The sequence below is a fragment of the Spermophilus citellus genome (genome assembly GCF_964194105.1).
Source record: "Spermophilus citellus genome assembly, chromosome: 3".
NCBI classification, from domain to species: Eukaryota; Metazoa; Chordata; class Mammalia; order Rodentia; family Sciuridae; genus Spermophilus; species Spermophilus citellus.
In genome coordinates, this window is record NC_138184.1 from 215,336,276 (window position 1) to 215,364,143 (window position 27,868).

General features: G+C 45.6%; 1 protein-coding gene across 1 annotated transcript in view; it reads right to left on the reverse strand.

Moving 5' to 3' along the window:
- Positions 1-526: 526 nt before the first annotated feature.
- The window catches only part of CREB3L2 (cAMP responsive element binding protein 3 like 2), a 112,965-nt gene continuing 85,623 nt past the window's right edge, over positions 527-27,868 (reverse strand). The window contains exons 6-12 of the mRNA XM_081286321.1: positions 26,968-27,114; positions 26,128-26,186; positions 24,746-24,814; positions 10,486-10,585; positions 10,066-10,192; positions 7,811-8,024; positions 527-5,891 (exon numbers count right to left, since the gene is read on the reverse strand). Coding sequence (XP_081142447.1) covers positions 5,816-5,891; positions 7,811-8,024; positions 10,066-10,192; positions 10,486-10,585; positions 24,746-24,814; positions 26,128-26,186; positions 26,968-27,114 — 792 coding nt within the window. The 3' untranslated portion in view covers positions 527-5,815. The remainder of the gene's footprint in view (positions 5,892-7,810; positions 8,025-10,065; positions 10,193-10,485; positions 10,586-24,745; positions 24,815-26,127; positions 26,187-26,967; positions 27,115-27,868) is intronic.

A 27,868-nucleotide genomic window follows, 5' to 3' on the forward strand; every position in this document is an offset into this window, starting at 1 on the left:
GTAGAGAAAATTACATTGGGATCCAGAGAGTGCAATGGAATGACGATTATTCTGCTCCAGTGCACTGACCTTTATCAACTATTTCATCCAAGTTTTTGGAGCATGAACGTGTGTTAGGCCTCCTCCTCAACTGTTCACGTGAAGAAGGAGCATTCCTTTCTGGCTCAAAGTTCCAAGTCTCATTCTCAGGCATCCAGAGACCAGGAAAGCAAAATCAAAGCCAGAGACCTTTGAGTCTAGTTAGGGGATAGCTGGAGGAGGCAACGCAAATAGCAGTCAGGCTAGTGAAATCTCTGGAGAAAACGATTTCTCTTCCTGTCACTGACTGAAAAAAACAATTACATTTCTTGGCTTGGATTTAGCACCACATAAGCTGCTGCTTTCACGTTGACCAGATAATCAGGAGAGATTGGTTAGATGTACGTGCATAAGTCCGTGTTTTGGAAAAGGGCAAAATGCTTTTAAAACCACATTACCAGGATTTTAAAGACTGGACAACATTTTACTATTTAAGAAAAATATTTATTTGCAAGAAATGGAAATACAAATGTATTACAATTTCAATTTATTTTTTTCAAACTAAATACAAAGCTTTTTTTAAAAAATTTTTTGGTATTTACTTAGTAGGATAGGGAATAAAAGACCATAAAAATAATGCAACAGGACCGGTAATAGACTTACAATGTGTTTAGACTTAAACACTGCTGATCTATATAACCTGCTACAAGAGAGAGGAAAGCCTGCTGTGAGAACAGACATTAAAGCTCACTGATGGTGACAGCCCAGGGGCTGCTCACCATTGTTCAAAAAGGGTCACTCACAGTTTGCAGAGAGTGCTGGTGTTTTCCATAGACTCATAAAGCACTTTATCTAAAAGAGAGATTTTCTAAGCAGCGTAGACCACGAGTGCAAAAAGTTCATTTTTCCACGCAGCTGGTGAGCGAGGGATAAGAGCAGAGAAATAGAGCTGAAACCCCTGGGTTCCCTTTTCCCAAATGCAAAGGCTGCTAGCTGGAACTCACAGAGGATGGGATGTGAAAGAGAGGAGACAGACATCTGGAGCACGCTCTGCAGGAGAGGGAGAGCTGAGCAGGCGCAGCAGGGCCACCACACTGGCAGAAACTCTTCCCTGCCACAGCCTGATGTCGTCAACAGTGCCCTCCAAAAGGAATGTGCTCAACCTACTCCATCTCACTCGGTTCTCTCCCACCTCACGGTGATTAACTAGTTGCCTTTGTTTTCTGTATCTATAAAAGATGCAAACTTATTTAGCACAACATCCAACACCTCAGCCAACAACCACCAAATATTATTTCCCTCCTCTATGGAAACCACACCACAACAAACAAAACATTCCTGAATTTTGTTGCCCCAAATAATGAAACACCTAGGCTTTCTCTCTCTCTCTCTGGTGAGTTCTGACCCTCTGACCACAGAAGCATGGAGCATTAATCCTCAGATGGACCAGGTTCCTCTGCACTCAGAAAATGCTTTGCAGTGAGGATTTATAATACCTTTAATCTTGGCTGTCCATTTATTTTGATGTGATTGCACCTCTATAAAATGGATTTTCCTAATGGATATAACCCTATTTCTTTCTCCTGATGGGTGAACCTAAAAACAGTGGCTTACTTTTAGGAAACCATTTTTGAGGTTTTGGAAAAAGTTATTTTCCCTACATTCACTTCAATCTCATAAGTCTACATATAACATCTCCCGGGACAAGGGGTTCCTGTCATCCTGGGTTCATACATAAGGCACATTTAAGGCACAAGTAAGTATCAAAGATAAGGGAGGCGTGTGTGTGTGTGTGTGTGTGTGTGTGTGTGTGTGTGTGTGTCGCACAGAGGGAAAGAGAGACAGAGGGACACCTAGCACTTGGATCTTTTGAATAGCTACTGATTAAATAAAGCTTCTTCGGTCTCTCTTATGCCCCAACATTCCCTGTGGCCTCAGGCAGCACTCTTAGCAAACTGAAGTCTGAGGGGTAGCTGAATAAATGGATGGATGAATGATTGATCTGGAATCCGTCTCTGGATCCTTCTGGGTCCCCGTCTCACAGCCCCCTCCTCTCTCCTGTCTTCTCAGGCAGGCTCAGCCTATTACATGTGCAAATTGTCTCAGCTGAAAACCTTCAATTGGGAGGTCCCTCACTCTGGGACTCCCCTGTGGCAAATGGCTTCCTAGGTCCTTCCAATCCTGCAAGCAGGAATGCCAAGGTCTCTCATCCAGGTTTCTCAAAGATTAGGTTCAACAGAAGCAAAATAGTGACCTATGGTGGACAAAGGGGGTGGCCAAGCCTTCTCTCCCTCCTCCAGGTCCCCATTTTGGCCAGGTTGCAGGGATAGACATTCCTCAAATGGGAGGGTATGTCTCCATTTCTGGGTGGTGCTCACATGCACACCTGTGTTCAGAGGAGCTGGCCCAGAGGGGCCTCTGATTCTGCTCTTCTGCTTTTGCTTGGTGTCTGAACAGGGAAAGGAGGGGACATGAAATGCTGAAAAAGAATTTTAATAAAGCACGTGTGACAAAACTACTGGACACTGACTCAGTGCCTGAGTAGAGAAGCATCAATTCAATACCCCTGCTCCACATCAGGCTCAGACCACCTTTTGGTATCCAACCTGAACCTAGAGATTAATAAGGAAAAAAAAATCTGAATTTATAGTTATTTGTAAATAAGGTGAACTGGCAGCTGCTTTCCCAGTCTATAAACTAGATCTGCAAATCAAAATTGTTTATGTTACCCAAAGGTTATCTAATCTTGCCTGCATTGATATCAAATCCCACCCCCACCTCTTGCTGACATGGAGCAACTTAGTTCAGCTGTCTTTTCTAGAACGCTCTGTGAGTGAGACTCCAGTGTCCTGACACTTCCCAGAAATTCTTTCTTAAAGCTGGCGCTGAGCCTTCTCATTTACAGTGTCCATTTCTAAGTGCAAAGTTGAGAGCTGTAGAAAGAACCACACGGGGTGGGGTGGGGGGCCTGGGTCACTCACTTCTCATCTAGTAAAAAATCACTTGTTCTCTTGAGTCTTTGCAGGATATTTCTTTCACTCGTGTAATCAGTGAAAGAGAAGAGGGAAAACCTGTTTACATGATGGAAAATGTAATGAGATTTATTGTTATGGTTTCTGGTTGCTCTAACAGTCTCAGATTTGTCAAAACTGAAGTTCAGGTGCCAATGTCTGCCACTATTTGAAATCCTTGGAGCTAACCACAAATTATTGACTGATTTATGGGCCTACTTGCTTGCTATGGAAAACAAATCCACTAATATTCTGAGCTCAACCCTTGAACAGGACTTGTGCAAAAATCCATTAAGTATTTGGAACCAATTTGGTGTGATCCCGCTCTTCTGTGTCCTTTCAACCCCATTCTGTCCTCCTGAAGGGACCACCGTTTAGTTCGCCCAAGCCAACCGTGATGGACAGAGACTTTTTCAAACAAGCAGAAAGGCTGGCTCTTGGAAGCCTCTTTAAGAGGTCATTTGAGCTCTCTGGTTGATGTCCCCTGTTCTGGACATTCCTCAAATGGGAGGGTATGTCTCCATTTCTGTTTCCCACAGCAAAAGCCCTGTTGTTTGGAGAGAGCAATGTCCAGCAAGGATAGATAGGGAGAAAATAAAATCCTCAAAGCACTAAGGGCTACAAGTTTCCTTCCTCTTCTTGCATCTATTCAGAAGAGTGGGGTTTTCTACCCTGGCTACCTATAAACCCGCTCGGGTTCAGATGCATCACATAGATGAGCTGGCCCATATCTCTCTTCTGCCCTTACATTTGAGTACCTTTCTCAGCACCTATTAGAGTTAATTCTGTGATTTTGCTGTTAGGGCCCCAAAGGTGCCCCTACATGTGATAAGTACCTGGCATTTAAAGAAAGGGATGGTGTGTGTTGAGGCCTGTGGTTTCCAGACACCAGCCAGGCCCAGAAGCATCAGAATCCTGAGAGGGTGGAGCCAAGGAAAGCAGAAGCAGAAGTGGCTAGCTGCCCCTCCTCCTCACAGCCCAGATGTCTGAACCAGCAGCCAGCACCCTAGAGGGACAGCCAGCACCCTACAGACAGCAGGGCCACCATGCTCTGACACACTATGAGGTAAGCCCAGCTAACTCCCATCACAAACCTCCGCTCACAGCAGGGAGACAGAGGGGTCACTCTCCTTGGTGACCCCAAGTGGACCCAGGCAGAGAAAGCAGAGAGCTGTTTAGGGAATATGATGGCAGATGCCCATGACACCACATCCTACATCTGATATGTAATGGGAGGCCCAGGTGGACATGATCCCTCTTAGGTACAGGCTCCATTGGCCATGTAGATAATGAGAGTGAGAGAGACCGAGAGAGGGAGAGGGAGAGGGAGGGCAGCCAGCGATAAAGGCCCTCAGGGGCTACTAAAAACTAAAGTAGACAATGCAAGCACATTTCCTGCACAAAATCTTTTACAAGCTAGAGGGGGAAAAAAGAACATCAAAACATTTAAAGGGAGTCTTCTACCTTGTACAATAGAAAGGCAATTTCCATTTCTTATATGTATGAAAGAGAAAAAAAATTTTTAAACTACAAAAGTTACTTTTAATCATTAAAAAATAATAATAAATGTGGGTTGGGGCTTAGGTTATATCTCTTTGGGTGAGCTGCGAAGTAGCCAAACCTGACCATAAAAGATAAGAATGTGCACACCAGATGCCATCCGCCCCCACCCTCAGCTGAGATGGTTAAGGGAGGGCAAAGTGGGACTGAGGGAGGGGGAGGCAGGTATAGAGGGCAGGAGCAGGGTCCTCGGAAACACCTGCCGTGGGGACAGGGCTTCCCTTCTCAGGTGTGGGAACTGGAGATAGCATTTGGCCACGGGGCCACATTCCTTCTGAGTTCATCCAACAGGGGACACACATTATTTCTCCATAGTCATTATTTTACAGACCTCCAATTAAAAAAAAAGGAAGCAAATAAAACATCATATCGAAAATGGGGATCCCAGTGCCCTCTTAGGTCCGAAGGCCAACAGAAGATATTGCTAGCTTCAAGGGAGGCCCTGAATCTCTTCAGCATGGTTGCCAGTGGGAAGCCTTGGCAAGCTAATAAATACTATTTACAAATGGGGAGGAGAAGCTGGGAAGGCAGAACTATGGGGGAGGGAGAGAGGCTGTGGGGAGGTTCTACAAGCAACGGGGTGGGCAGGTTTGCCTGGAGGAGAAAAGCCTGATGCCTCAGGCATTGCACTTGCGGCCTGAGAATATGATGGGGGGCCCTAGTCTGCCTGCACCAGAGTGGGGGGCAGTCCAGTAGGGCTCCAAGGGCAGAGTGGAGAGAGGGTACTGTCAGGATGCCCGGGAGCTCCCAGGGCTGATGGGGCTGTCACACTGGAGGCCCAGGTGTGAGCAAGGGAGGACAAAAGTCAGTGCTTTCCAAATCCCAACAGGCCTCATGCTGTTTTGTGGCTAGAGTCTGGGGTCTCAACTGAAACAGTCATCTCTTTTTGGGTGGGGCAGGGGTCACACCTTACAGGGGCGAATCAGGCAGTATCTTTTTGGCACTAAAGGTGGAAACAAGCCTGCTTGTCCCACCCCACCCCACCCCACCCCTGAAACAATTTCCTATGGCAGTAAGAGAAATGGAGGAGAGATGCCAGCTCCCTCGGGCTCGGGAGCAGCAGGGCAAGAAGTCGGAAAACCCAGGCTGGTCTCCCATCCCAACCATTAACGCCTATCCATGTCTCCATCAAGACCCAGCGACCCAGAGGGAACCTGGTGAAGGTGGAGTGGGGATGGAGAAGCAGAGTTAGGGGAAGCAGGGTAGGTGGGGTGGAGGCGGCCTCATTAGAAGGTGGTGTTCACTCTTCTGTCGAGTTCTACAACTTTTAGTGTTTCGTTCCCCTCCAGTTTAGTGCTGACCCTGTAAAGGCATCAAAAAAAAAAAAATATTAGCCACTACCTTTAGCTACAAATCCCATGCTTCTCAGTGTCACATGATCCCTGGATGGCTGCAACCCCGGTGGAGGGGGGGCACAACCAGGCTTGTCTTTTTCACTCCCTAGTTAATTCTCTCCTCTCAATGTCCCCTGCTACCCACTTGTCCACATTCCTACCTTTATCCCCACTCAAGACCAGGCATCCCAGCCCAGAGGATAAGCATGGTGGCTGTACACTGGTTATTATAAATTGCTTTAGATGACTGTATTTACTAAGGATATTGAGCCCGGTGCTAAATTTTGGGAAGGAGAAATAAAAGGATAATGGCTAATCCCTGGTCTTGAAGATCTAATAATCCAGATAAGGATTTTTTAAAGTGCATTAATTTGAAACAATACTAAAACAGAAAATAAAGACACTATCAAATTGTGTAACAGCCTAGAAGTCTCTAGGCTTTCGGATAGGAGCTAAGAAGCCTTCGCTATCCAGGAGATACCACAAAACAAGGGGAATTTGAATGGGACTTTCAAAGGCTTAGTAAAGAGGAGAAAAGGCTTGATGTCCTCTCTTTTGGAGTTATGAGCCAAATAATCCAGTAGCTCTATCCAACAGAGCTTCAGGGTGGCTCCAGATTTTCTCTACAATGGAAATAAAGATAATATCTTACCTCTTCGGGTAGTTAAAGGGATTTATAAGACAGCACACTTGTAACGTGCTTGACACATTCGGCACTAGTAAATGTTAAATGTACATGTATAATGATACATATAAAATATATGTAATTGTGAACCTTCCCTCAATGGGTGGAGGGAAGAAGGCTGAAGAATGTGAAATGCAATCTTTCCCACTGATACCGTAACAGCCTGAGTGCTGGGAAGCCCAGGAGCAGAGCTCAGCTGAATCACCAACTATACTACCCAGGTATGCTGATGGGCACACCCAGGTACTTCCCCCAGGAACAATACCTGTGGTCCTATCAGCCTTTATGTTTTCAAAAGTGTGTTTTCCCCATAACTATCTAAGAGGAACAACTCAGGGAGAATCAGAGCCCAATACAAGGTATTTGCAATATGGAAAAATATACACACACAGGGCCTCTAAGCACTTATTATTCCCAATGTAAATATGTAATTATAAGTTTATATAAGTTGAACATCCCTAAACCAAAAATCCAAATTCTGAAATGCTCCATGATCTAAAACTTTCAGGGCCAACAGGATGCCACAAGTGGAAAATCCCTCACCTGACCTCATGTGAAAGGTTGTAGTCAACACTATAGTGCAGGCAGCACTGCAAATATTGTATAAAATTACCCTTGGGTTATGTGTCTATGATATATGTGAAACAGATGAATTTCACCTTTAGACTTGGGTTCCAGCAGCAAGATATCTCATTAAGCATATGCAAATATATTCCAAAATAAAAAATAATTCTCAATTCAAAGCATGTCTAGCCCCAAGCATTGCAGGTAAATCATACTGAATCCACAGTTATAGTTAATACATCTGAATTGACACAGAAACTATAAATGTATATTGATATACAACAAAACATTTATTTTCCCTCTGGTTGGAAGGAAGCTAGAGAACAGTCTGAGGGATTGCATAGCCAACCCTGCTGTTATGCGGCTTTGAGGGGGATTCAGACCTTCCCTCACTCTGGTGCCACCGCTACCTCCCAACTGATGCTGGGGACATCAGGGAGTTCCACTAGGCCTTTTCCCCACTCTGGGAAACCACTGCTGAGAGGCAGACACTCCCTACTGCCAGTGGTCGTGGACACAGGTCCAGGAGAGCCAAGGAACCACTCCAGGTCTCTAGGAGAGTCCTTAGCCCCCTAACAGGTGGCTCCCCCGATCCCATCCTCAGCACACCATGGGGCTAGAGCCGTCCTAGGACTCACAGGTGCTGCTGCAGCTCCAACAGCACAGACTTCTCCAGGCCGCTCTCATTCGAGATAATGAAATGGGGAAGATCCACATCTGGCAGGGACTCCAGCCCTGAGGCCCTGAGCAGGGAGGATCTTTCCCAGCCCCCAAGCTCCCCAGGCGAGGCTGGACTGGAGGACTCCTCCAGGGGAGATTGTTCCTCATAGATCAGCAGGTTCCTGGATCTCACTAAGGACAGAGAAAAACAATTAGGTGTTAAAAAAAAAAAAAAACTGGAGTCCTACATATTTTCTCCCTCCCAATGCCCAGGGCCAGTGGCAGATGAAAATTGATGTGCTGTTCTTGTCCAAGACTTAGGATGCCAACTGGATTCGGCTTTCTATAAAGGCTTCAGGGCTTCAGAGTTTGTGCACTGAAAAATTATACCAATTATACAGTGCTGGAAGAACAATAGAAAATAAACACAAAGCCACTACCACCCCCAGTGCTTTGAAAATAAAACTCCCCTCCTTACCCACCCATGACTATCAAGGGAAAACATTCACGCAAGTAGGAGTCAAATACTTGGAGATGTCCAGACTCAGCTAAAACAAGCAGCGTCCCCATTGAGCAGGTCTTGTAGGGAGGGAAGATAGAAAGACATTTCCATCAAGAATATGGGGAGAGGATACGAAGCCAAAGCCATAAACCAGAGGCTGCAGACAATATCCTTTGTTTTATGGGACAGCCACATAGCTAGATGGCTCTGCAGCAATTTTCCTCGACATAGAAGCTATGCTCCCATTGGCTCCCAAAATTTAAAGAAATATTCCTTTGGGGAAAACAAACTTCCCAATAGGTCACTGAACTCATTTGGAAAGGCTCGTGCTTCTGTCCTATACCTGGCAGAGATGCACCTATCTGGTAATTACCACAAATATTTTTTTAATTTTATTTATTTTAATTTGTTATATATGACAGCAGAATGCAATTCAATTCACATTACACAAATAGAGCACAATTTTTCATGTCTCTGGTTGTACAAAAAGTAGAGTCATACAATTCTTGTTTTCATATGTACTTAGGGTAATGTGGTCTGTCTCATTTCACTGTCTTTCCTACCCTCATGCTCCCTCCCATTCCCTCCCACCCCTTTGCCCTATCTAAAGTTCATCTAGTGCCCCCATGCTGCCCCACCATCTCCATAATGAATCACATCCTTATATCAGAGAAAACATTCAGCATTTGGTTCTTTGGGATTGGCTTACTTCACTTAGCATGATATTCTCCAACCCCATCCATTTACCTGCAAATGCCATGATTTTATTCTCTTTTATTGCTGAGTAATATTCCATTGTGTATACATACCACATTTTCTTTATCCATTCATCTACTGAAGGCTATCTAGTTGGTTCCATAGTTTAGCTATTATGAACTGAGCTGCTATAAATATATACCATGGGCACGCCCAGGTACTTCCTGTAGTACGCTGTTTTTAAGTCCTTGGGTATAAACCAAGGAGTGGGATAGCTGGGTCAAATGGTGGTTCCATTCCCAGTTTTTCAAGGAATCTCCATACTGCTTTCCATATTGGCTGAACCAATTTGCAGTCCCACCAGCAATGTATGAGTGTGCCTTTTCCCCCCAAATTGTCCCTATACCAAATTCAGTACCTTCTAACAGCACGATTGTTTTTACTAGCACAGGTATGCATTCATATATGTGTTTCTTACTCATTACCCCTTTATCTCTGCATATTTAGAAGAGTTCATGGGTTTATATCCTCTTATCTAACACCTGAGCTCTACAATCTGTAAATCTTGGGCATAATACTTGGAAAACCAGACTGATTCTTCAACTTTGCTTCACAAACTCTGACTATGGTGACATGTAATTCCACTCAGCGGAGGCAGAATCATAGGACTTCTCTTAAAATGTCAGAGAAAGCTTACTTTGCCCCCTCTCAAAGTCCACATCCTACTCCCTCATCAGAACTCAAGAAGACGATGCTAGAACACATCAAGGAACACAGTCTGGAGCAGCATTTTGCAAGCTGAACTTTCCCAAGCTCTAGAGAATTTCCATGGCTGCCTGCGCCCAGTGGGTGAGGGGCACAAGGGGAACCAGCACCCTGAGCCCCAGAGCCCCCTGTGTGCAAATGGAGAAGCTCCACTTTTAGTACTTCTTTCTAAAAATTGGAGTTTACATAAGGTTCCTTTCAGAAAGCTGAGAAATCTAGTTCCACAGAAGCAAAACAAGATACTTCCCAAGTGGCTGAGTGCTCTCTTACCAACGGAGGCTGTGTACGGCTCTGGCATGGAATGCTGGCTGGGCAGCGCCATCTTGGTGGCAGAAGGATAGGGCCCATAGCCCTGAAAGAAGCTGCCAAACGCAACAGCAAAGCACAACACGACGACCTGGAAGGGGAAGAGAGAACGCAGGAGCTGTCGATTTCAGACTCCACAGAGCAAACCTGTAGATCTGCAATGCCTGGGACAGTGGGAAGACGGACTGTCCTCTCCATCAAGGGGCAGTCTGCCAAACTACATCCTCAGGTCACATTGCTGTAATGACATGCAGAGGAACATGCTTGGAGCAGGCTTCAAGGTCTCTCCAGCTGCACAGCACTTGGCCTTGACAAGGTGGGAGACACCGGGGACAGGGCACGGGGACAGGGGTCGCTCCTGCACTGTCCCTTTGGGAAACTCACCATGAGGCAGGTGCCAGTCTGCGTGCCAGCTAACTTGCAGGTCCGAGAAACCTTGCCCATCACCAGAGTCTGAAGCTTCTGGAGCTGCTGAAGAAGAGTTCTGCCAAAGGCAACAAACAAGAGCCAGGAAGGGACGTGAGAGGTGAGAGATGAATTTTGGTGGCCCCTCCAACCAGGTTCCAGGGAAATCGCTGCAGCCCTGGGTCTAAATTTAACCAGAGTTCTGAGGGACAGATTCTTCTGGGAGAAGATATGGATGCCAGTACCTGCTAGTACCACTGCCCCAGAACTTGCTGGAGCTCAGAACCAACCTCAACACCTTAACCACTTGTTCTGTTCTGAACAAGAGAAAGCCCTCAAATGATCCCTGCTAAGATGTGACTTGCTTGCCAGACGCTGAGAACAAAGGAAAGCGAATACTGCTGTTGGATGGTCACTATGGTTTCAATGTTTGTCACCCACCCCCCACTGCCCACTGCAAAAAAAAAATTATCTGGCAAATATGACGGCGTGAAGAGTGGGGCCTCTGAGTAGGGCATGAGGGTGGAGCCCTCGAGTAGGATTACTGCCTCTATGAGGGATGGACAGACTGGCATTCTTCCCTTGGCACCACGTGTGGACACAACTAGAAGACAGCTTTGAGAACCAGGAAGCCCATCCTCACCAGAAAACAAGTCTGCCAGGCACCCTGACCTGGGTTTCCAGCCTCCAGAGCTGTGAGCAATAAATATCTGTGTTTATAAGCCGCTCAGCTTATAGTGTGTTCACAGCAGCCTCAATGGCCTAGTGTGGCGCTGATTACGAGGAGAACCCTCTTCGCTGAGAGATAAGAAACACTGATGAAAACATAAGAAAGGAGAACAGCTAAGAGAGAGGACAAGGACCAGCAGAGAAAACCAGAAGGGCTGGCCTGAGGTGGCGCCAATGACTTAAAATGGTCACAGTGTCGCTGAGCAGCAGGCATCTGGATGGCAAACTGAAGGGGAAAGAGAAGGATGAAAACCAGGGAAGGTCAAGGAGGCAAAGGGCCATTGCACCTCGGAGCTGAAGTGGTTCTCAAAGGCTCACAGCAGCTCCACACTAGAAACTAAGCCAAAATACCAAAGAGCACAGCGGCCTGCTCAGCCAGACCCTCAGGCTCAGAGCCAGGGATCTGAGAAATCAGCCTCCAATACACACGCCTCTTCCTCCTGGGAAAGGCAGAACAGGGGCAGAGAAATAAAAAGTGGACAACTGCACATTCCCTCAAAGAGGTCTGGGGATGAGAGAGCAGTCTGTGCTCCAGGTTGTGTGACATCGGGACCCAGAAAGAGCAGATGGCGAAACTCTCTGCAAATCCTGAACACGACAAGGCACAGACAGGGAGCTGAGTGCACACCCTTCTGAACTAGACGATGATCTGTGTGAATTCTGCATGAGAGTAAGGAAAGAGCTGAAGCCCCTCCTCGCCCTCATCTCTTTCCCCAACTCCATGCACATAGCAAAGTGGAAACCTTTTTATACACAGATGTGTTTTCTTGAGTCTTGAAGATTTTCAGAAAATTCATACAGTGATGTAATGTTGGAGCCACACAGTTTCACTGGAAAACATCAGCAAACCACTTGTTTGCAGAATTCTGGGCTTTCATAGCCACCTTGCTTCTCATCTCAGTCTATCATCTGAAGAGCTTTCAGGTGCTGGACATACAAGCAAGGTTTTCCATGGTTTACAACTTCTCCCAAATTAAGCAAATCCAGGGCAGGCTGGCCATAAGAATGGTTTTGCTTCAGCAATTTAAATGGATAATGGAAGCAAGAATTTGAGGAACATATGTATCTGAAGTTTTCTGAACTCAAAAAGCCCTGTGTGGCTTCGTGCAGTGGCACACGCCTGTAAATCCCAGCAGCTGGGGAGGCTGAGACAGGAGAATTGCGAGTTCAAAGCCAGTTTCAGTGCTAAGAAACTCAGTGAGACCCTGTCTCTAAATAAAATACAAAACAGGGCTGGGGATGTGGTTCAGTGGTTGAGAGTCATTGAGTTCAATCCCCAATATCCCTCCCACCCAAAAAGCCTGTGTGATCCTACATGCACATTACAAAGCAGAAGTAATGTGTAATTTTAATAAGTCAAGGAAAATCATTCATCCCATTAAGTGATATCATTAATTAAATTAATTAATTAACTAATTTTATTAATTTATCATTAAATTAATTTAATCTATTTAATGTGGAGGTCTTTTTTTAAACTAAATCATGCATTTGTACTTTTTTGTTTCTGGTTATGTAAAAGTACAATCAGTTTAGACGTGATTTATGTTTATATATATTCTTTAAAAGCATTCTGCATGTTGAGAAATACTGACACATGATTATTTTAAATTGCACTTAAAGGGTTGGGTATCTAGCAAGGTGGCAGAATGGTTCCCTACCGTGTGCAAGGCTCTGGGCTTGATTCCCAACGTGCAAAAAATAAATTAAAATTAAGCAAATTCCACTTAGAGAAAAAGTTTATAACTAAGTGATCCTTTGCCACGGCATCTTTTTTCCCTCATCAAACCTCTTCTCTCTTCTCGCAGGCCTTCCCCAGAATACCTCCCTTGTGGCCATCAGCACAGCTGCCTTTTCAAAACCACGAGCTGAGTAATCCACTGCCCAGCCGCTTCCTGAGCGAGCATCCATTCTCACAGAGCTGAGATTCTGCTGGTCACAGCACACGTTGGATTAGCTACCACCTATAAAGCCAGCCCAAAATCCCTGTTAGGTTCTCCTGGCTGGTGTTTCTGGAAGTTTGCAGGCAGATGTACTAGTGAGCTCTGGGACAAGACCACATAGCACAAACCCCTTCCTCTTGGATGCTGGCTACCCTCTATGATACCAATTTATAAGGTCTTCGCTGCCTGCTGAACTATAGCAGAGACCCCTGCCTCCTTGGTCTTCTTGAGTGATGCCTGACACTTTTGCTGGGCACCTTAGCTGTGCCCTGGGCACTCCTGGTGCCTGTGTGCTGGTTGGCACTGAAGTGCTAAGACTTAGTGGAGCGCTGTGTAGGGGTGAGTGAGTTCTCTCCTTCTAGACTTCTGTGACATAGACCTTTCCAGATGAAAACAGAGCCCCAATACTTCTGCTCCAGAATCTTATGGTTTTTGAAAGTGAAACCATCATTTCTATTTTTTACCAATGTCCCTGTTGACTGGCAAACACTCCTCGCTTCCCCTCTGCCCATCCCTTGCTCCTTGTCAGGTCTTAAGAGTGTGAATAGCTAAGAAAACAAATCTCACACAGTGCTCTGAATCTGTCCTCCCCTCTGATTTCTGGTTGGGAAGAGTCTCGTAGGAGGCACCCTGGTCCTTCCTAAAACAGACATCCAGCAGGCAGATCCACCTAAAGCCCACAGATAGAAAGCTAAGGTTCAAGGTGGCCCCACCCAATTACAGGTGCAAAATGCTACAAGTTTGGAAGAAGGACCATTGAAGTCTGGCTGGAGGAAGTGGGAAACTCTGTGCTTACCAACTGTAGGGCCCTTCACTTGACATTCATACTGCATCCGTTTCAAACTCAAAGATGATTATCTGCTGAATCCACTGCAGATGAAAATGGTTGTTCAACGATCCCTGATTTCTAACAGTTTATAATCCAGCTCTTTAAGATGAGCAAACATGCCGTTTAAAATGCATATTTTTATAGTCTGGAATTTTGGTGGAAGGCCATAGGGATGGGTTCTGTGCTGTGTGCTGCTGTCCCCTGCTCAGTGGGTGAAGGTGGGTAAAAGTAAACTTAGTGGCTATCCTCATACGGTCTGACGGTAGAAATGACAACCCGGCAAAGGAACCAACAATTGGCAGATTTTAATCAGAGCAAAGTGGATTAACTCATCCAACTCAGACAGCTACATAGGTTCCTAGGACCCAATAAACTTTGGGAAATTCGTATACATGCATACCAAACAACAAAAACCACCCTGATTTTCATCCTAAGAAAATAACAGTGACTGGATTCTAGGAATTGCTTATGCTAAAATACTAAGTAGTTGTCTTAAATTCATATAACTAGTAAGTAGAAGACTAAGATGTTGAGAACAGTCTGACCCCACTGCTTGAGTACTTTCTAATATGGTAGAGCACAGTGCCTAATCAGTCACCTAATAAAATCAACTAGGATATACTGCTTAGTGAAGTAGATTTTTCTTGAATTCAATCACAGTAACATCATACTGACAACAGCCCAATGAAGAGATTTGTCCACCATTGGGCATGAAAATGTGATTAAAAAGGACCAAGCCACACAGAAGGGACAGCCACATTAAAACCCAGGCCAACGGCAATGAAGTGCACACTAGCAAAACTTCAGTGATAACAGCACAAATAAAAAACCACAAAGGCAAATAAACATTCTGTGGTACACTGTTAGATATAACCAAAGATGAAATGCAGGTGAAAAAAAAAAAATCTAAGGTATTCCTCACGCTGCTTTAGGTCCCAGGAAGTCCCAGGAAGTCAAGGCTTTATTTAGACAAATGGAAAAGATAGGACCTGTCCCTTTATCAGAAACCCAACAAGTAGATGGCATGGCTTTAGGGTTGCTCAATGGTCCACACAGAGCAGAAAGGAGGGAGACCTGAGCATACACCTCAGAACTATAGGTAGAGTTTCAGTAGGTGCCTCTCATCCAGTTACATAGTCCTGAGACGATGCAGCTAATCAAAGATCATTTCCTTGACCTCATCAGCTAATAGGACAATGGGAGAATCACCCCTCCTGGGGCACTCTGGGTTTGCTGAACTCCTTTGAAAAGCACTTGCTGTCTCTGTTCACAGAGGACAGATGAAGCATGTCCTTTTTACTGGCAAGCCTGTGTGACCTTATAACTGATCTGCTGATCTGCACTGATGTGGTACTTTCTCTGGTGCCACCAGGACAGGTGCCTGTTGCACTGAGGACTTGGATGACAGCTGCTACCCCGATTACCGGAGGGCTGGGTGGAGAAAAGGCAGCCGTCAGATGAAATGGAAAAATTATTTTAACACTAAAGCTATAAAAAGTCACCCATAGGACAGACCCAGTGGTGCCTTCAAAGCTCAATATAAACTTCCCCTTTCTTATTGTATTTTAAATCATCAGTGATCGTGGCTAATTATGGCTTAATGAATTCTTGGGCTTCTGGGAGCAAGGTCTTAATTTAGAGAAAGGAATACTCTTAGCATACATTTATCTGGGCCAACAGATTTTTCACGACTTGTTAAACTGGAGTGTCCAACACTTGATTGGAAATGTGGATTTTGTCCTATGGCGAGATGTAAAAATAAACTTAGTGGCTATCCTCATATAGTTCCTTCCAAAAGAGCAGTCGAAAGCAGCTGGCAGACTTGCCCAAAATAAAGCATCCCCTGTATTTTGTGAGGCATATCAGAGGAAATTGGGCAAAACATTTAAAAGTACCCAAGAGTGCGAGACACCATCTTACAATAACCGGGAAACGAATCAGCAGCCTCATGTGTTATCTTTGTATTTGATTTAATTTGTTTCCTTCTATTTCCTTTATTTACAAGAGAGAGCAAAAGACAGTGAGAATAACCATACAGTTATTGCAGGTGGGACTTTGGACACTCAGGTACCTAATTTCCCACTGGAGTCAGAACCCGGACCCAGGAAGAAAAATGAACTGGTGGTTCCCAATTACTTGCTGTGTTGGGAGCTTCCACCTGCACCTCTCTGCAGACACACTTCCCATCAATCTTGGAACACATCTTACTTAGGAATGGAAATCAATAGGCAATGGTGTGTGTGCACATACGTGTGTATCTAAAACACTCTCTGGGTTGATCAGCCCCCTTCAGAGATGAAGAAAATTTATTACATCCTTCTGGGAGCACCTAGAACAGTAATTTCCAAATTCAAAATTATGAACCACTACTGAGTGGCAAAATTACTGGTGTATCTTTATAATGAAATGGAACTAAACAGGATACACAGAATCAGAGGATATCGTAGGCAGTATGTAAATATTAATTGGTGAAATATACACATTAACTAACTGTATGATTATGTATGTATAGGTTAGTCACATGTATATATCTCTATATAACGTTAGTTGTATCATTAGTTGGCTATATGATGCGTGTGTGTGTTCATATGATGTGACTGGTATGTTATTATATGAAATGTAAAATAATTACATAATCAAAAAATTCTGTCATTAATCTAGAGTACATGCACATGCACAAAATATGCCAGTGAATCTCAGGTGGCCTCAGGATGAGATAAAGCATGATGTCCTTCTGAGGCAAAATCCAACCATAATCCCCCTCCTGGCCCAGCCTCGTCATGGAGAGCTAGTGTCCAGCAAGTTCAAGGGCTGGAGGGAGTGTCCAAAAGCTGAAACATCTATACCAAGGGGGAGGAGGAGGAGGGATGTGATGTTGGCAAGTAGCAGTCTACACATTCCGTGAAGATACTTAAGGACAATCAAGAGCTATCTCAAAACCTCCGAACACTAAGTGTGACATAACGAAAGACAACTATATAAGCTAAAACTCCTGAACTTTGAATTAATGCCTATTTGTATAACCACCTCTGGCTTAAATTTGAGGAGTGTTCATGAGGTTCTGGCCAAAATTAAAAAGAAAAAAAAAAGAATACAAAACGTCTCTTTTTTCTATCCGAGTGATTTCTACATTATGGGAAGTTCCCCCCCCCCCCCCCAGGGATCAGAAAGCATTTCTTTCTTTTTTCTTTTCTTTTTTTTTTTGTTTTTACATTTTTATTGGTGCATTATAATTATATATAGTAGTGAGATTCATTATGCCAAATGCATACATGTATGTTTGTGCATTTTTGATAATGACAAAAGCTAAGCCTTAATAATTGGTTAGAACTTAAACATGCTTCAATTTATGTAGCCATCAACTTCCAACATTCAAGTGAACATCAGAAGACAATTGTGACATTAGTTTGATGCTGGAACCCTACATTTCCATGAAATCATAGAACATGCATAAATGACACCGGCCATATTTAGAAGCTACAGTAGTTTAGCTTTGTTGTTTTATTTCCCCCCCATCAGAAAGAAAATCCAGACACCAGTTCCAAATTACTGTATTACCTACTGGGCCAGGAACATAAAAAAAATGGATTCTAGAATATCTCCTGGTTGGTAGAATTTCTAACTTTACACTAAATTACACTAAAATGTCCCTCTAATCCCTCTGGGGAACTTGGTTTAGTCCCCAACAGCTCGGAAGTTTGAAATATTTCCACTTGAGAAGAAAAAGAATACTCTCCGCACAACAAGAACTTGGAGACAGTGAAGAAATGAAAAGTGAATTCGACCAAGATAAAAGTCCACAGAAAAATAACTCGGGCCGTTCATCTGACTTTGTGGCTTCTCTGTGAGTGGCAGGGAGCTACCATTAGTCTAAAGGAAGTGCAAAAATCTCACATACAGAAGAGGGCAATAGCGTGACCAGTGCAAAGGAACACAGCTGTGCAGCCCGAACCGCCCAAGAGGGCCAGAGTGCAGTGGGAGCCCAGACTTGGCTGGAGAGACCGTATCCAGGAATCTCATAGTGATCTTAAAGAATTAAGAAATGGGGTGTTGGGGAGAAGAACTCTAGCTACAAGGAAGGTCAAAGAACAAAATTAAGAAATTCTTAATTCTGATGACAGTAGAGATGGCTGCCAAGACCGGCATGTTCCGCCTTCTGTGGAGTCTAGGGAAAGAGAAGAGCAGAAGCCGCAGGCCACACATCCTGAGGCTCCTCCTCACCCAGCTCCACGCCAGGCCAACTGTCCATGAGGCGTTCTCAGCATCTGCTGCTCGCAGCGCCCTCCCAGGCTACGTCTGAATTTAGAATTCTTGGACTCCCCAGGGGAGGCCCAGGAGGTTACTAGGATGCACAGAGCCATGCCAGGCAGCAGCCCTGCTGTGCTTCTCTTCCCATCCCTGGTCTACCACAGGGGTCAGATGGTCCTGAAGACCCAGGACGTATGATGCCCAGAAGAGACATTGGAGGAGCACAGGAGCTGTTCTGCTGGGGACGGCCAGACCAGAGGTCCTGTCTTATATGGGCCAGTTCTCAAGAATGATTATCAAGATGGTAACCTGGAGAAAAGAAGTAATGTTTCCTCTGGGCACAAAGGCAGGCTTATTTAGCACTTGCTATAAAAGCAGGAGATTCTCCAAGCTCAGGCCACAAACCCATTGAGAGCACAGCACCCACCTGGATCTCCCCTGGACTCAAGGGCAAAGAGAACTGAGGCAGATTCGCTGGTACTCACACTGCCTCCTGCGCTGGGTGACACGGCCCTCTGTCTTGGACTCAGGAATCTCGTGACTTCTATAAGGTCAAACTGAATCCCAGACCTGGTACGCTGGGAAGGATTTCATGGGTGCACCTGCCTAAGTTCAAATTCCATGCACAGCTTCCACAAAGAACTGTTTATGACCCCTCCACTGGCCTCAGGGGTACCCACTGGTCACCTGGTTTGTTCTTCAAAGAGCAGACTCAGAGTACAAAACCACACAGACCCTGGAAATGGGCAGAGGCCCTTTGGTCAGAGAATTCTAGGACCCCAGCTACCAGGGCAGGTCTAGAAGGGGCAGGGCAGAGTTCTGGTAGACATATCCCTTTGTCCTGCTGACTGCTCATCCCATGAAGAAGGAACGGGTGCAAGACAGCCAGAGCAGGGCTCTCTAAAACACTGGACCCCCACGCAGGGGCTCTCTTGTCCAGATCTAAAACTGGTCCCATCCTGGGTGAAGAAAGAGAGGCCCAGCAGCAGGAGAAAACAAGGCAAGAACCTGGTTAAAAGTTAAGTGGTTGAGTCCTATACCCTACTCCACTCCTAAATGTTTGGATGGTGTTAACCCCACAGGACCTCAGCCTCTCCTCCTATAAAATAAAGTGATCAGCGGTTAAAAAAGATGACATCTAAAGTGTATTTCTAAGCCCCTATGCTCCCATAAATTACAGCTGGAGGAGAGGGACGGTAGCTCACAGCCCTGTCGAAGGATAAGAATAAAATGAGTCCAGATGGAGCAAACCGAGCCACACGCACACCTAAAACCGATGTGCTGGGTAGGAAATGTGCATCACTTATGTGGAAGAAGAGGATATAAGCAGAAGTGACAGTGTGTGTCAAGAAGGGGAGAAGGTGGGGCCATCCAGAGAGCTAGCAGATCAGAGAGAACAAGGACAAGCTTAGGGAAGCAGAGAGGACTCTCTAGCAGACACACATGGGCACCGCCTGGTAAGTGAAAATGTATTTCCTGATGAAGAAGAGCCCTGGGGAAACCATCTCACTTCCATCTCACACATTTCTTGATGGCATGCAATTAGTGAATCGTCTCAGCAAAGAAAGTGCCAAGGTGCTTCCACAGCATGTCAGCTCTGCCCCAAGAGGTTCTTGGAGAAGGGTGAAGAGAGTGTCCTTCTCTCCTTGCTGACCCTGCCCCCTTTCAGTGTCCTGAGCTCAGCTAAAAGGGTCTTTCCCCCTGGAAACCAACCCCAAGCTAGGAGGTTACTGCTTAGTTCAGTTTAAACAAAAAGATTCACAAGTGATTTACAATCCAAGCACTAAGGTTCATCTGGAGAGATGGAAAAGTCCCTGTAGCCTAAAACCAGGAAAATGTAATAAAGAATCCTTTTCCTTCCATTTGGTTAATGATGAGACACATGCGCATTCTCCTGCCATGTCATACCACACTGTGAGAGATGGCGCAATGGCACCAAGGTCTCCCACTCACTTCTGGTGGCCCAGGATCCTGTCCATGTATTGCAGTTATTTCTACCTCTGTCCTGCTGCCTCCAGAGGATAATAATGAAAGAAGCATCACCAGGAGCATAAACACAGCTGTGCGTTCAGTCAGCCCAGCCCTGGGCTTAGGTCAAGCACCGGGTCACCCACAAGGTATAATGTGACTAAATCTTTTCTTACCATGTGCCCCAAATGGCAGCTCCCTGCATCTGACTTGGGGCAGGGGATTGCTGGTGCTTGCACTATAGTCATTTTGGCTAATTTGAAGTCCTCTGAGCAAGCGGAGGTCCTGGGTGGGGAAAAGGAGCAGGCGGCACTGTAGGTCATGGGCCCTGTTTCAACAGCAGCTCTGCTTCTGTTTATTTCCCTCTCAAGTTGAAATACACTAAAACCCACTGATCTCAGATATCATGGCCCTAGCAGCTCCCTCGTAAAATTATCTGTGAAAGGATTACGGGGAGGAATTAATTGTCAGCCACAACCGCCACACAAAGGCTGTTCACCAGGAGAAAATTTGAAGAGGAAGCAAAGTGAGGAGAACACACAGAGCCACTGGTGGGAACCGTAACAGAGGCTCACAACCGTCAAGGGACATGGTGACAAAGTATTCCCAGACAGAGAAAGATAAATACTGCACGGTGTCACTTATGTGTAGAACATTTTTTAAAAAGTCAAATCCAGAAAGAGGAGAGTGGCACAGTGGCTACCCCGGGGGGCCAGGAGGTCAGTGAGAGGGGATGCTGGTCACCGTGTAGAGACTTCCATTTATAGAATGGGCAAGTTCTGGGGACCTGACATTCAGCAGGTGACTGCAGTGTGACCCTGCATATGCTAACAGGGTAGGCCTTCGGCATCTGCACAAAAGAAAAGGAGAAAGAAGAAAGAAAGAAAAAGGAAGAAAGAGAACAAAAAGAGGGGAAAAAAGAATAAAAAAATGTGGTAACTGAGGCGCTGAGTGTGTTAATTCACTGGATTGCGGTCATTTCTCAGTGGACACACATGTCAACCCATGACACCACACCCTTTAAAAATGAAGAATTGTACCTCAGGAAAGCTAAAAATAAACAAAACCACACAGAAATTTTCCTTCTCTAATGAATATCCTACACTAGCCCTGGTCACATTCAGATACCCACGTCATGACAGAGATTCTTTAAATGGAGGTTCAGGGCTGGGGATGTGGCTCAAGTGGTAGCACGCTCGCCCGGCATGCGTGCGGCCCGGGTTCGATCCTCAGCACCACATACCAACAAAGATGTTGTGTCAGCCGAAAACTAAAAAAAAATTTAAATATTAAAAATTCTCTCTGTCTCTCTCTCTCACCTCTCTCTTAAAAAAAAAGGAGGTTCAAATAAGGATTCTGTAGAAATATAGTGATAGAAACATATGTCCAGTGCATTTTGTAAATGAAAACAGTTTCCAGTACAGGAGTATGCCCAGTAAAAATACATATAAAATATCCCTGAATGTAACAATTTAAGTAAAGGGACCAGGATTTTTTTAAAATATATTTTCAAAAGTTCTTTTGCAATGAGCATATAATACATGTATATCTTCTTTTAAGTTTAAAAAATATGAAAAACAAGAGGGACTCTTAAATTAAAAAGTGTGCACATAGCAAAAGAACAATTGAAAAGAAGAAATGGCAGCCTATGGTAGGGTAGAAAACATTCACAAATCCTGTGAAACGTTAGGGCTAATGTCCAAAATAATAAGGAACTCATACAACTCAATAACAAAAGGGCAAACCAAGTTAAAGGAGGGCAAAGGACCTCAAAGACATTTTGGGGGAAGGGGGTACTGGGGAATGAACCCAGGGGTGTTTAACAACTGAGCCACATACCCAGCCCTTTTTGGGGGTTGGGGGTACCAGGGGTTGAACTCAGGGGCACTCAACCACTGAGCCACATCCCCAGCCATTTTTTAGGGGGTGGGGGTACCAAGGATTGAACTCAAGGGCACATGGCCACTGAGCCACATCCCCAGCCCTATTTTGTATTTTATTTAGAGACAGGGTCTCACTGAGTTGCTTAGTGCCTCACCAATGCTGAGGCTGGCTTTGAACTCTTGATCCTCCTGTCTTAGCTTCTGGAGCTGCTGGGATTATAGGCATGCACCACCACATCTGGCTATCCCAGCCCCTTTAAAAAAATTCTTATTTTTTTCAGACTAGTTCTCACTGAGTTGCTGAGACTGCCTTGAACTTGTGATCCTCCTGCCTCAGTCTCCCAAGGTTTGAAAAGCTACTTGACATCACTATGTATCCAAAAATGCAAATCAGTGCCACAAGATGTCACCTTACACCTGTTAGGATGATTATTGTCAAAAAGATAAGACATAACACATGTTGAGGAGGATAAAGAGGAAAGGGAACCCTCGTGCACTGTTGATTAGAATAGAAACTAATATAACCATTATGGAAAATGTGACTGAAGTTCCCCCAAAAAGGGATATGACCCAGCAATGCCCCTGCTGGGTATGAACCCAAAGGAAGTGAAGTTAGCACCTCGTAGAGGTGTCTGCGCTCTCATGATCATTAGTGATGAAAAGTTTTACTTTAGCAAGCATTCTGCTAATACCGGAAGAAATGACTGAATTTAGTAGAACTATTTACAAACCCCTAATAGAGACAATTACTAGAAATTGTTCATAAGCAGAAAAGCAGGAGGGATGATATACCCCCTTATGGAAGAATGAGAAGAAACTATGAAGAATTTGCACCAAAACTGAAAAACAAAACCAAGTATGGTCTATAGTGAACACAGGACCATGTTAAATGGCGACACAGGACACTGAGACAGTGGAGATGACAGGATGACAGACTCAGTTCCTTACTACAAAACAAGCAAAGGGAGGTAGAGCCTATAGATGAAAGGTAAATTGGTATGTAACAGGCATATCAACCAGTTTGAACATATGGAATCTGGATTCTGATTTAAACCAACAAGCAAAAATGATGTTTGAGATGATTAAGGAATAAATAAATACTCAAGAAACAGCACCATCAGCTGCAGAGGGGAAGAGAGACCCTTCCCCAGGCCAGGTGGCCTTTAGGTTCTTCTCCCTCACAGACACCCAGGTGGCCTCAGCCCCAGCCCTGCTGTGCCTCTGCTGCCCCCATGTGGCCAAAGGAAGGCATGGCACCAGAGTCACTAGAGAAGATGAGTTTCCAAATTCATCTTTGATAAATTCCTCTTCCCCTTCACTCAAGTGGTCAGAATCTGTCCCACTTGTGGACATGCTGCTTCCACAGCAGGAAATGCCCCCTGGGGAGTGCAGATAGACAAGGGAGAGATGAAGCCTAGAGAGACTGGCAAAACCATGGCATCTGAAACCATCAGATCAGCACAGTGCCACCCTGAGCTGGCGGTGCTTCCCCCCAGGGGGCTGTCTGCTGCAGAGCACTGAAGGTGAACTCTTCTTGACCTGCTCTATGGGCACACATTCCCAGAAAGGCAGAGGGAAAGTCAGTGGGCTCCCAACATCCAATACTCCCACTTACAGGAGTTTTAACTTCCTGCTGTTTGAACAACAAACCATGGAGATTCAGGAAATGTAATGTTATTGTCCAAAATATACAAGATTTAACCTGATCCCTTAACCTTTGCAAAATTGTTTTTAGACATTAATGCTGAGCCCTAAAATGGGCTTACCTCCCCCAAACCCATTTTTCTCTGTTTGACATGGTAAGAATGTACTGTGCATGCATATGAACACACACTCTGGATGAAACGCCCCCATAGCCAGTTTCTTACCCCTATCCCTAAACACCCTACATATGACCCAGAGTTCAATCTTAATGTGGTCTTCCTATATTGAGGCTTCAGAGACACACTCTAGCTGCAAATGCAGGTCTAGCACCAGTGCTGTATGACCTTGAGAAAGTTGCCTAACTTTTTTGAGTATCAGTTACCTCCTCTGCCTAAGGAAGAAAATAATAGCACCATCTCCTCAAAGAGCTAAGTGAGTTAATATTTGGGAAGTGCTTACAAGTGTGCCTGGCACAAATGCCAAAAAGAATTAATTGACTCAGTCCCATAGTTAGCTTTTCAAAATGGGTTTGAGACGTAATTCATGGACTGATTTTAAAAAACATAATTTTCTGTATTTTTTAAAACTAATAAACACATGTGTTACCAAAATCAGGTGGCCAGTGCCTCCCTGTCTACCTCTCAAGTTTGGTGTCACTTTTCTGGAGAATTAGACCTATGGACTTTATTTTCTCTGAGACTCTAACTTCCTTATAATAGCTTGTCAGGATCAGCCTCCCCATGGATTCTATAATTTTTAGGAAAAAGAAAAGAACATGTGTGTTTGTGTGCGTGAGAGTACACATGTGTATGCATGTTTTATGTGTGCATGTCTATGCGTGTGCACATGTGAGTGTGTGCATATGTAGTGGCTATCCTGCGCGTCCTGGTCGCACACACATTCACTGGACCCTCCTCCACGTTGTGGTCCTGGATTCTGCGAGGTCTTCCCCGCCTTCTGCCCAGCAGCCCATCAGTTCCCACTTGGAGGACACTTACCTGTTGGTGTTCTCCAGAACTTCCACCTTCTTCCGAAGTTCCAAGTTCTCAGTTGAACAAGACTCCACTCTACAGAGGAGAGAAAGAAGAAACTCAGTTATTCTGTGCAGAGCAAACTCAGACAGAAGCTTGGGTGAAGGTGGGTGGGATCAGAAAAAGAAGAGGGGGCTCTGCTACTCCAGTGAGGCGAGGGAAAGAGCTGAGGCAGCTGGGGTTGGGAGGAGGGAGGAGGCAACGAGAAATGGAGGGACTGAGGAAGGAGGGCCTCAGGACCGGGAGGTGGACACGACCCTGCCTCCTCACCATCCTCCCCACATCTTCACACTTCTCCTCTGTCCTACAGAGATGTGGGGCCACTGGCTCTTCTTCTGGCCAGAAGGACTGGGATGAAACCATGGGGCTTGGGTGGGGGCAAAGGAAGGGGAGAACCCAGGACTAGGAATCTGGGTGCTGGGGCCTGCCTGCCCAAAAGGGGCAGTGAAGAAATTCCATGAAATATCTTGACCCTGGATGCCTTTAGGAATCAATGGAATGGAATGGGACCCCTTAATGCTAAATGGCCAATTCCTAAACCAGATGATAGACAGGTGATAACTTTCAATGGAACCTTCTAGAACCAGTCAACATCCCCACCCATTCTTGCCTCCAGATGTATAGAAAGACTCATCTCTAGGTCTGGGATCCCTTTCCCATATTAAAATTGGCATTAGCTTGTCAGCTAGAGAACATTTTCTAGGGCTAATAAAAACTGAATTTAATTCATACTTTCTCTCTCTCTTTTTTTTTTTTTTTTGTACTGAGGATTAAACCCAAGGGCACTCAACCACTGAGCCACATCACCAACACATTTTATATTTTATTTAGAGACAGGGTCTCGCTGAGTTGCTTAGGGCCCCGTTAAATTGCTGAGGCTGGCTTTCAAATTGTGATTCTCCTGCCTCAGCCTCCTGAGCGACTGGGATTACAGGTGTGCACCGCCACGCCCAGCTAATCCATCCTTTTTTAAAGCCCTCCTGATATTCTAGGCTTTTCAGAAGAAAGTGTGGCTTCAAGTGACAAAAAGCCAGTCACCCACAGCATGAGTTACAGTGTCTCCTCTGGGGAGATCTGGGAATGTGCAGGAAGGTGAACAATGCTTCTTGTTTGTCAGGAATCTTCTGAGGAAGGACTCAGGGATCCTTGGATGCCCACGAAGACTGAGCATGCTTTTCCCTCTTGGTCATTATAAACGCCCCTCCCATAACCACTAGGTGGCAGGCAAGATGCAGGCAACAGCCCAGGGGCCCAGGCCTATGCAAAGGCAGCCTGCCTTCCAGAACCAGCAGGCTCCCCACTCTCTGTGACCATTGCCCAATAAACACTACGAGCGGACAGCAGCTTACTTCTTCTCCAGGCTGTCCATGTATTCTTTCTTCTTTCTCCTACTTTCCTGGGCAGAAATCTGAGAAATAGGAGGGAGAGAAAAGATGAATTTCCAGCTCTATAACTAACCCATTTATGCATGAGTGGAAGACAGGTGCTAAGGTGCGAAGCCCTGCTTCCCCTGGGGGCCACCTGCCCTGTCTAATCTGCAGCTCACCCACTGGCCACCTTTGTCCCCTGCTTCAGCTGAGCTTGCACCACCTGGATGAAGATAATGCCCACCTCTCTCGCTCCTGCCTTCCTCCTCCTCTCCACCTCCCTCCTGCTATCTCTGCCTTGGTCACGACCCTGGGCCTCACCAGCCTTGCCCAGCCCTGGAGGGGCCCAGTACTGGGAGAAGGCAGAGCCCAGAGACCAAACCACTGCAAGATTCTCTATCACAAACCTCTATCAAGAAAAAAAATAAGTAAACACCCCAGTGAATTGTACTTATTTATTTATAAATGATATACTTGTCTGCTAGAGAAAAAATGTGGCATACATCATAAAAGTGAAATTAAAGGGCTGATATTTTTAAAGTATAAATTTACGTGGAAGTTATAATATCTTTCCCTGCTGCTGACTGTGCTGCTGGGTACCGAGGAGCACGCACATGGCATTGAGAGTCCACGGCCCAGAGCGGATGGAGAGGGATGAAGGAAGACGGGGTGGGTGCTGGGTGCACTCTCGGCTAAGGGAAGGGCTGACCCTGGGTCCCCACCATGGTGCAGGTCAGCACTGGCCCTTGGGAAGGGGGAAGAGCCTGCGGGTTTCTGCTCGCTCTCTCTGTTCACCGAAGGGCCTAGGTCTGAAGGGCTCACCTTGTTCTTGATCTTCCTCCGGATCTTCTTCAGGGCCTTCTCCTCTGATTTGGTTAGGGGCAGTTTGGTGGGAATGGGGTAGCCCTCAGCCATCAGGGTCCTCTTCTCCTCCTCGGTCAGGACCAGGGGACCTGATCCCTGCAGCTTCTGTGCAGATCAAGGAGCAGGAAAGGTCAAGGAAGAAAGTGGGACATGCTGACGAGACCCTCCTGATGCGGCAAGGAGGAAAAGGACCGGTGAGCTCTGGGTGGGAAGCAGGTCCTTTAAAATGGAAGCACAGGTGGAGAAGAGATGCTGGTGTGCGGGCTTTAGCCCTAGGAGGACCGTGCAAGGCGAGGATGAGAGGCCTCCACCCACCGTTTCCTAGGAAGGGCCCCAGGAGCCAACACACAGGAAGTCAAGGTACAGAATTCATTGCCCATGTCCCTGGAGACTTCCAGGCCTCAGAGTGAGGACAGATTCACTTTGTGCAAGAGTTTTGTTCTCCTTCTGAAAATGTCCTCTTGCCACTTGCTCTCTACACACCAGGGCTGCTCCTGGCCTCCATCTACAGCTCAGGGGCCTGAGGTCCCAGAGGTACACCTGCAGGCACGCTCCACGGGCGTCTGGCTTCAACACTCCTAGACTCCACCAGCAATGAAGATGCAACTGCAGTTCATCTCATTTGGCCCAGAACAGAACGGCATGTGCACATTAGTCACAGAGTCACCCGTGCATAGAGCTGCAGGCACAGAGCCACAAGGACTCACACCCTCTCTCAGGTAGCTTATGATCAAGGCTATGAGACAGAGTTGGTGCCCGTGGAAGGATGAAAGTAATCGAATGCTGAACTATAATATTAACTGTGGGTGCATTAAGAATTCGGAGAAAGAGAGTACCTATGTGATCATGTGACAAGAGA